The sequence below is a fragment of the Lycium ferocissimum genome, unplaced genomic scaffold (assembly GCF_029784015.1).
Source record: "Lycium ferocissimum isolate CSIRO_LF1 unplaced genomic scaffold, AGI_CSIRO_Lferr_CH_V1 ctg525, whole genome shotgun sequence".
Classification (NCBI taxonomy): domain Eukaryota; kingdom Viridiplantae; phylum Streptophyta; class Magnoliopsida; order Solanales; family Solanaceae; genus Lycium; species Lycium ferocissimum.
In genome coordinates, this window is record NW_026725923.1 from 1 (window position 1) to 10,296 (window position 10,296).

Here is a 10,296-nt window from a genome sequence, read left to right on the forward strand (position 1 = left end):
AAGGGGTTAGAGAAAAGGAAGTTATTGACTTACATGGGACCATACACGGTCGATTCTATCTCGCCTAGATAACTTGTGATAATGGTCCTCGCCCGTCGCGCAGTCAATAACTTTCTCGAGGGTTTGAAGATCAAAAAGATCGTGTCAATTCCATATTACTCGAGTGCAAATGGACAGGCAGAATCCAAGAATAAAACCATAATCAAAATCTAAGGAAACGACTAGAGACATCGAAGCACAAATGGAAGGAAGGTCGCCGAAGTGGCATATGGTTAAGGTAATCGACATCAAAATCAAGCCTGGAGAAACACCATTTTCATTAATCTATGGGGCCGAGGCTCTAATCCCCGTAGAAGTTGGAGAACCGAGCTTTCGGTTCCAATATGCCACTAACAGGTCAAACGAAGAGGCTATGGCCGTAAAGCTTGACTTAACGAACGAACTATGCGAAAATGCGCTGGTCCGTTTAGCGGCTCAAAAGCAGCGAATGGAGAGGTACTATAACCGGAGGGCAAACCTTCGACATTTTCAAACTGGGCACTTGGTACTCCGAAAAATTACCCTGCATACCAAGAACCCCGATGATAGAAAATTGGCCCGAACCGAGAAGCGGACCGTATAGGGTAACCGGTATTAACGGGCAAAGGGTCGTACCAGCTGGAAACCATAGACGGTTAATGGCTACATAACAACTGGAACGTAGGTCATTTGAAGAAATACTATTACTAAGGTATGGCCCGTTAAACCTTGTGATTATTTCAAAAATTCTGACCCGTCCCTTTTTGCGGTAGTCTTATCAATGTAGATTCCGAGGTCTGAAAGCACGTGTTGAGGAAACGACTAGTGACATCGAAGCACAAATGGAAGGAAGTGCTGCCGGAAGTGTTATGGGCTTACAGAACGACATCAAAATCAAGCACGGGAGAAACACCATTTTCATTAATCTATGGGGCCGAGGCTCTAATCCCCGTAGAAGTTGGAGAACCGAGCTTTCGGTTCCAATACGCCACTAACAGGTCAAACGAAGAGGCTATGGCCGTAAAGCTCGACTTCTAACGGACGAACTATGCGAAAATGCGTCTGTCCGTTTAAATGCGCTCAAAAGGGCAACAACGGAGAGGTACTATAACCGGAGGGCAAACCTTCGACATTTTCAAACTGGGCACTTGGTACTCCGAAAAATTACCCTGCATACCAAGAACCCCGATGATAGAAAATTGGGCCCGAATTGAGAAGGACCGTATAGGGTAACCGGTATTAACGGGCAAAGGGTCGTACCAGCTGGAAACCATAGACGGTCAATGGCTACATAACAACTTGAACGTAGCTCATTTGAAGAAATACTATTACTAAGGTATGGTTCGTTAAACCTTGTGATTATTTCAAAAATTCTGACCCGTCCCTTTTTGCGGTAGTCTTATCAATGTAGATTCGGAGGTCTGAAAGCACGTGTTGCACTCTTTTCCTTAGCCCGATTTTGTCCCGAAGTGGGTTTTCCGGCTAGGTTTTTAACGAGGCAACAAGTACAACGTGTTACCCTATGAGACGAAGCTAAGTGCCTATGAGCCCGAATCCAATTATTCACCGAGGACTGGATAGTGTCTCCCCGCTCATACTTCACGAACAAACACTAGGGGACTGAAGAAAGGCTCATCGAAGCAAAACAAGAAACGAAGTCAACGTCAAAATGATTTTCGAAGTCTGTATTTCTCGTTTTGTATAAACTCGAACCTTCTGTGCAAGGTTTCAATGTAAGGGCTAAACGATCAAATGAATCATGTCCGGATAGTATTCGCTATAGCGAGAACGGAAGGGATCGGATGAAATCTTGTATAAACATTCGTAATATAAAGAAGACATATTGTAGAAAAGCATGTCTCGGGTACGTTTGCTTATTAATGACCCTACACCTGGGACTATCGTCAAATACTCGACAAAGGAAAAAAGGTTGTAGTTAACCGGGCCCAATTCCCCTTTGAACACGGGAATGGGGACTGCCGTCATAAATTTGAAAAAGGTACAAAGGTTATGATACCTGAACTTAACCTGGTAAAGATAAACAGTCGGTAGAAGGTCAAATGTTTAAAGACCTCGACTTAAAATGCTCGAGGTGATTCAGAGACGTCTGAATTCACAAAGCATAAATAAGCCCTGCGGGCGAATCATTCAATAAGTCTTCGGTCAAAAAACAAACCGAACAAAGTAAGGCTCGTAACCGGTGAGTTACGATAGGCTCAATTCGGATAAAAAGCTTAGGGCCAAGCTTCGTCCACTCATTACGAAGATAATGTTCAAAGCTAATATCATAAATTATATTCGAATTAAAGATCAAATAAAACGATGGCAAAAAGGAAATATGCATTTCATACATGGCATAGCAAACCGAAGCTTTACACTTAGGATTTTTTACATGATAAAAATAAAACAAAAAGGCTCGTGCAGGCCCTATTCTACTCGGTATGAGATGAACCCGAGTTCTCGGAAATGGTCTCCTTGGAATCATCTTCAGAGCTAGCCTCAAGAGCTTTCTTAGCCTTATCCTCGATCATCTTTGCATCAAGTATGTGAGTCGGGATATTTTCCATACCCTGTTTAACGTGCTCGAGGGTCATCCTCTGAGATTTCCACCGTTCATACTCAATCAAAAGCGTAGAACGAGCCTCGGCGGCCACTATATCTTTAAGGGCTTCATCCAGATCGACCTCAGTTTTCTTCAGCTTCTCTTCCAGCTCGGATTTCATGTCAATTAGAGCAATTCGAACCTCGTTGACAGATGTAAGCTTGGTTTGGAGAAGATCATTGGTCGTAATAGCTTCCTCGAGTTGGCTTTTAAGCTCATCACTGATCCGGGCACGAGACTCAGCCTTTTCTTCGAAAATCCTTAGCTTCTCTATCTCGATGGCCCTCCCGGCTTCAAGCTGTCTGAACTTTTCTACCACTTTCTCGGCATCAACCTTGACCTAATTAAGCTCACCTCGAAGTTGGGCGATAGTAGCCTCAAACTCATCAAGTTTGGTAGCAAAGTTAGCATTCTCTAGGCCAAGGTTTGTGTTATCCTGATTCAGGGACCGATTCTTTTCAACCGCATCATCGAGTTCGGCCTTTAGACGGAGGTTATCATCTTTAGCTGCCTCAAGCTCGGATTGAAGGTTCGGAGGAGCGGCTATCCGGCTCAGTTGGTCTTCTTTTTCCTGCAAAAAAAGCTTAAACTTTTCGATTTCTCGGCTATGAGCATCCAGCTGGCCCTTCAAGTCCTCTGCTTCATGTTGGGCTCGGACGAAGCCTTCATTTACGAGCACAACGCTATGCAAATATAAAACAAACGAAGTTACAAAATCGATTAGCGAAAATAAGGAATCGCACACCGATGCTGTAGAAATGCATAAGAACACTTATCCGGTTGCCCGCATGCAATGCCCTCGTATATGAGACATTTCCATGGGAGTCCCTCCATCTTCTCCTTGTCTGAATCTGAAACAAGAGGTCTTAAATAACTTGCAACCCTTACGAGGCGTGATAAAAAACTGCAATCCTCGGAGACGGTGACCACAGCCTACCTAGTCCTCCTCGATTCTACACTGGAGGCTGGGAAAATATCAATAAGTTTTGACCTCGCACCTGTTTCAGTAGACCGGCTGGCAACCCTCGTGGCTCGAGGAATACGGAGGTGACCAAACCGCGAGACTTCGGCCGTAGCAGGATGGGTACCGGCGAGCATAGGTTATCCTGTCTCGAAGAAGGAGCGAGCGTGAAGGGCGGGTTCTGAGCGTAGCGCGGTTACGGGAGGTACCTCGGTCGCAGTAGCTGGGTCGACACTAAACGATGGGTCGGTTATCGCAGTAATTTTAACCTCTGGGTCTGATTCAACCTTTTAGGCAGCCTCGGTTACCAAGATTGGATCGGACCTCCTAGGCCTCTTCACTAAAGGCGTCCCCTCGGGTGAAGCGTCACCTGAAATGTCAATAAATTCAATAGACCTTAGTGGAATTGGAGCTTGGAGATACTCGATAACCGGAGGAAAAGGAACCTCATCCTCCGCACCTGTAGTCGAGGTTGGGATAGCAGTTTTTTCCTTAGCAATGGCAGCGATGGAGGGACCCGCCACAACTCTTTTAAGCATAATGTCAGGCTCGGTCTCGTCTTTCAGGGTTCGAACATCACTCCTCGACTTCTTCTTTTTCTTCTGACCCTTGGTCGAGGGTTTTTTTTGCCTCTTTTCAGCTGCGGCAATAAGCCAAGATGATCCTGCCGTATCAAAGTCCTAGCCCGGTATCGCAGGCTCATCCGTTGGAGCAGGTCGTGGTTCCACAAAACCTTTGCCCAAACCTAGGCATCGAAGAGTTAAAGAAAGAAAAGGCGAAACGAAAAGATGTGTTAAAGCATCAAATTGAAGAAAAGGTTACCATGGTTCAGCGTGACCCACGGGTCACGAGATAAATCTGCCCATGTCCGCTCTTCATGTAAGTGTTGGCCGATGATTGCCTCGACCCATTCGGGGAAATTGCGAACGACAGTAGGGATCCATGCTTTGGCTGCAATATTGAGAAGGTTAAAAAAGAAAGAAAGAAACTCGAACACACGTGAAAAGAACACATTTGAGGAACTCACGTTTATCGTTCCATTTCTCAGGAAAAGGCATGTACTCAGCCGGGATGATGTCCGCGATCCTCACCCGGACGAAGCGTTCAAGCCATCCTCGGTCTCTGTCCTCGTTAAGACAGGAAAGGATCGGATTTCGGCCTCGTTTGGAAACCTTTATCACACCTTCGTGAAAGATCCGGGGGCAGTATAACCGAATAAAATGTGCCAGTGTGAACTCCATATTGACGTTATTTGCCAATAGATGAAGGCAGGCCACAATCCTCCAGATAATCGGCCCAATTTGGGCAATACACACATTGTATGTCCGGCACATCTCGAGAATAACCGGATCAATAGGAGGGTCGAGCTTGAGAGTGAACGGGTACGTATAAATGTACAGAAACCCTTCCTTATAATCGGTGATGGATTCGTCGTCACCGGGGGCAAACACCTGCACCTGACGTTTGTCCCATCTACACTCGGCCCGAACCCGAGGGAGGCGATCTTATAACGTCTCACATCAAAACCCCTATCCGATACTTGCACCGCCTTTTCAACTGCAAATTCGTGGTTATAATTGGGCCTCGACGGTATTATGTCCGTGGCCATCGGTTAAGGAAGTATCTTACCTCTTGGTTTGGGAGCAAGTGCGGTACCCGGAGAAGAAACCGAGGGAATGTTCTGGGAAGCAGAGTCGGTGTTTGTTGACATTTTGATCAAATATGAAGATTTGAAGGCTGAGAAGAAAACATGAACTTGAAGGTTTGAAGATTTGAAGATTCGGGTTGAAGATATGAAGGTTTGGCTTAAAGGGATGAAGATTTGAAGGTTTGGTGATTGAGGATAAGAAGATTCGTTATAACAGAGCAGTTCAAGCAAAGAAGTGAAGTTAAGAAAAGTTGAAAGTGAAAAATGAAAGGTAAAAAAGCAATTGTAACTCTTATATAGATGTTTCACCGTGGTGGTTACCGAAGCTAACCAATCAAGAGATGACACATGTCCGAGAATTAATGAGACGTGATTTGAAGCGACGTGGCTTGAGGCGGTTTTCGAAATTAGCCACTCGGAATGGGACACGTGGCCAAAGTCAGAAGGACGTGACATAAGGAGACGTTACGATTCCCGCCTATTTTGAAGATAAGAACGAACTTAAGAATGAGACCACCGGTTTGAGACTTTTCCACTTCCCGTCACTTCGGTGAAACTACAATCCGGAAAGTGTGGGGACTATCTATATACGGTAAAAATCGGATCAATTTGTGACCGATAAGATCATAGCAAAAGACAGGTTCAAATGGGCACGAATACGTTCGATCTTGCTTCACACCGGGGGTGTTGTACCGGACACAGCAGATCAGAGCCAAAATAAGCGTGTTCGTTAGTCTGGATAATCTGAGCTCGAATGTGCGTGTCCGTTGGTCCGGATAATCAGTTGAGAGGCTGCCACGCGTCATAAAATCATTCCGCCATTTGCGCTGATAACCGTACGGGTGTCAGACCGTACAAATCAGCCTTATCCTTTTTAGGGTTTATTCAGAAAGGCTTTTTGATAGTGTACTGAGGGCCCATTAGGAATACCTATAAATAGAGGGCAACACCCCCCCCCCCCCCATTTTTTAGGTTAGCTTTTTTCTCATCCCACAATATTGTAATCAACAAATATTATAAAGAATTCCTCAAGTATTTTGGTCCGGATCCAAGAAGTTTCACTAAATCAAGCTCATTCTATACGTTGAATAGCTTGTCCTTTTCAGTTCACATTTGCTATTATCTAACAAATTCCAGTATGGCTCACCTTACATCATATTCGTATATATACACATAAACATATCCATACCCACTAAAATTCATATTAACCAAAAGATTAAATTTATCCACATATTCTATTCACCACTTACAAATCTAATTGTTATCCGTATTTCGGGGTAAACAAGTTTAGGTATAAAACTCGCAAAATGGTGATAGTTTGTGGGTTTATTAACCTACTCAATCTAAATTTAATCTATTACTAGGATTTAGCAATTCAAGCGCGATGAGATTAAAGTCGTGAGTGACTAAGCATCCCAAATTATATTTACGACATAACCAGAGATGGAATAATGTTGAAACATGTTACTCTGATCAACTGAAGTGTATTTCTACATAACTAACTGAAGTAGGCACTTTGGTTAAAGATTGTAGGTGCCTTCATTTATGCTCTCATGATTCATTAGTGTTTGCATGTCGATGCATTAATTTGGAACGTGCGAGATGATTTAATTTGAGCTAACACATTGTTCATTGAATTCATTAATAATAACCTACTTCTTTGATTTGTCAATACGGATGATACGAAAAGTTATAAGCTTTTAATTTTTACTAATAATGCTGGAGGAACAGGAGAAAATTGAGGGACATGAATAGTGGACAGGTTGTAAAGATGCAGTTGGATGCATTAAGGATCTTTTACTATGATCAAAAATGACTTGAGAAAGTGGTTATAACATTTTATTGTGTATCTTTATGCATTTAGGTGTTCAATGAAATATTAAAAAGGGATTAATGGAAGAGCAGGTTCAATCCCGGAGTATGGTTTCTTTCGCTGGAGAATTACAGTATAACATAAATAAAGCAAACAAGATTTTTTTTATTATATATAAACTGTTGAGTCCTCTTAATATATCTGATGTAGTGATAAAAGGGGTTAAAAGCTGTTTTCGGTCCACATATTCAAATTTTTGGGATAACATTTTATTATAGTATTTCTTTGAATCTTCTAATATGAATTGGTACTTTGTCTCTATTATTGAACTTTCTGAAATTTATGTCATCAGTTTGAAATTTGTACTTCCCTCAAAGCTGCTTAAAATAAAAGTGTGCTCTGAAAGTACATGCCATCTACGAATGCTTAATACTCAAAATTACAAATGAGAAGACATTCAAACTTTTAAGGCATAATATTCACTCCAAAAAAATGGTAATTTGCGGAGGTTAAAAGTTGCAATTCGCGGGGGTTTCAGCCTCTGCTAATTGCTTAAGGAGGCTAAAACCCCTGCGAAATGCAATTTTCAACCTCCACAAATTACCTTTTTTTTTTTTTTTTTTTTTTTATAGTGAATACATAAACAGACCCTCAAATTTGGCCTTAGCCGGCAAGTTATGCCCTCCAACCTTGGGTGTGCACAAGTAGTTACCTCAACTTGTATAAAGTTGAACATGTAAACACAAATGCTGCCGTGGCACATAAACTTTGGAGGTATCTAGATGGTCATTTTGTAAGTTGGAGTATTCAACTGACAAATAGAGTCTAGCTGGGGTGCCTACTTGTGCACCCTCAAAGTTGAAGGACATACTTGTCAGCTAAGGCCAAGCTTGAGGGCCTATTTATGTATTATGTCAACTTTTAATTGTTCATCATCTTATAAAAAGACGTAAATTTATCCCTAAACTATGAAACTGGCTTATACACACCCTTTACAATAGATTAAAGCATGCCCCGGAATAATTAAAATGTCTAGATGTATCACTAACCAATTGAAAAAGGTTCATTATACCCCTACCCCTACGTAGCTTCCACCATATTAGTCAAATCAGACTAACTTTTTCATGATGGAAAACCGTTAATAGGAGAGACATATTTGAGACGAAAGATAATAATATCGACTTTCATGGATCGACCGGTAGACAGAGGACAAATATAAGAAAAATTGCAAATTTAAGGGTATACAAACTTTTCCCAAGAAATAATGAAATGGAAAAAAGACTTCTAATCCCTGCAGAGTTTTGCTCTTTCTTGTTCTTCAAAGATCCTCTTGGAAGCTGATAATGACCTGCCAAGTCCAGTGTCACTTACACTACTCTTTCTTGAATGAAACTTCTGCTTTTGAGAATTTTTACAATGACCAATTGCAGCCTGAATTGGATCAACCTCTCCATACACATCTTTGTTTCTCATTAACAAATGCAAATCTTGAATATTCCCATTTGTGTTCTTTGATCTTGAAACTGATGATGATGAAGAACAAGATTTAGCTGTTAACAACCTTTTAATAGCTCCTGAAAATGACTTGCTGTGATGAATTTTCCCAAATAATTCTTTCTTGGCCCCTAATTTATCGACACTATTATTAATCAAACACTTAAGCTTAGAATGATCAAATGAGAGTTGTTTGATAAGCCTTAGCTTTCCTGTCAATGAGCCTTTTGACCATTTTGATCTTTTTGAACCATCATCATCTGTTGAGTAGCCAAAGAAGTTGTCTTCTTGATTGAGTTCCCTACTAAATTGACAAGGGGTCCTAAAAGATTGATCAAAACATTTGCTGACATGAAGAAATTTTGATCTTTTTAAACTCTCATCATCTGATGAGTACTGAAAGAAGTAGTCTTGTGGATTGAGTTCTCTTCTAATATGACCAGATTGGAAAAAAGGGGTGCTAAAAGATTGTTCAAAATCATCAAAACTTTGGCTAACATGAAGAAATTTGTTCCTAATTGGATTATTATGAAGAGGGAGGTGACCAAGAGGGAGGAGTTTTCCATTGTAGAAGAGTTCATCAGCTGTGGCTATTGGTGTGGTGTTTTTATCAATAAAGTTAGGCAACATTTGGAATTCAAATTCTTTAGCTTGTTGTGGTGGTGATGGGGAGATTTTTTTGAAATGGAATAAGGAAATGGTGGAGTTTGATGAGTTAATTACCTCCAATTCTATGTAATCTTCTTTTGCATCGTCATATATTGAATGACCACATATTTGTGCATGTTCCATAGCACATACACTGTGTGTGTGTGTGTGGGGGGGGGGGGGGGAGTTAGGAGGTGTAGTTGAGCTTTATGAGGCTGGGGGATTTAGGAGGTGAAGTTGAGCTTTATGAGGCTAAATGAAGGAGAAGAGTACCATTTATAAAGACAGGAAGATTGCATGAGTAATAGACTTTGATCAGTTTTTCAATTTATGTGAACTTATTTGGTTAGGGTGTTTAATAAAGAAAGAAAGAATTTTTAAAATTTGTAGTCTTATATAGTGAGTCATAATATTTGTGTGGTTGTAAACCTTTTGAAATTTGTTGTTTCGAATATGTCATGGCGACCACTTGTGTGACTATAAACAAGGCTGAATACATCGACAACCCCTTAAACTTGCCAGTAAATTCCATTTAAACACTCAAACTATGGTTTGTCCCTATAGAGAACCTGAAGCCCTGAACACATGATAAAGTGTTCCTATTAGACACTTTAACTTCATATTTTGAAAAAAAAATGTGCGTGTTCACAAGAAGCCTATTACGTAGATAAGTTAATCAAATTAAATACGTCTCATCCTTTTAATTATACATATTGGCATCAATTGGAACATGTATGAGGTTTTACGGCTAAGTGAGGTTACTGTATATAATTAAAGGAGGTGATATATTTTAGATAGTTAACTTATCTACGTAATGGCGTTTGACAAAATGTGCAAAAGCTTTTTTGAAATTTTGAGTTGAAGTGTCTAATAGGACATTTTATCACATGTTCAGCTGCTTAATCAGTATGTCCTAATTCGAGTGTCTAAATAAAATTTATTGGTAAGTTTAAGGGGTTGTATAAAAATTTCTCATTAAGAATAAAATAAGAAGCTCAAATTAAATTATTTCCAAATTTAAAATGATATGTATTTGTTTTGAAACATATTAGAAAGGAAATAACAGAGCTCCATTTCTTTTCACGTGAACTTATTTGATAACCATTAATGTG

At 40.7% G+C, this 10,296-nt stretch overlaps 1 protein-coding gene across 1 annotated transcript; it reads right to left on the minus strand.

Moving 5' to 3' along the window:
• Positions 1 to 7,878: 7,878 nt before the first annotated feature.
• Positions 7,879 to 9,363, minus strand: LOC132044807 (probable membrane-associated kinase regulator 3). Its single transcript, XM_059435332.1, has one exon. The coding sequence runs from the start codon at positions 9,326 to 9,328 to the stop codon at positions 8,327 to 8,329; it is 1,002 nt and encodes a 333-aa protein (XP_059291315.1). The 5' UTR covers positions 9,329 to 9,363; the 3' UTR covers positions 7,879 to 8,326.
• Between the last annotated feature and the right edge of the window lie 933 nt (positions 9,364 to 10,296).

Bases quoted from the DNA above. Each gene is read 5' to 3' on its own strand.
- LOC132044807 (XM_059435332.1), bottom strand. From the start codon at position 9,328: ATGGAACATGCACAAATATGTGGTCATTCAATATATGACGATGCAAAA.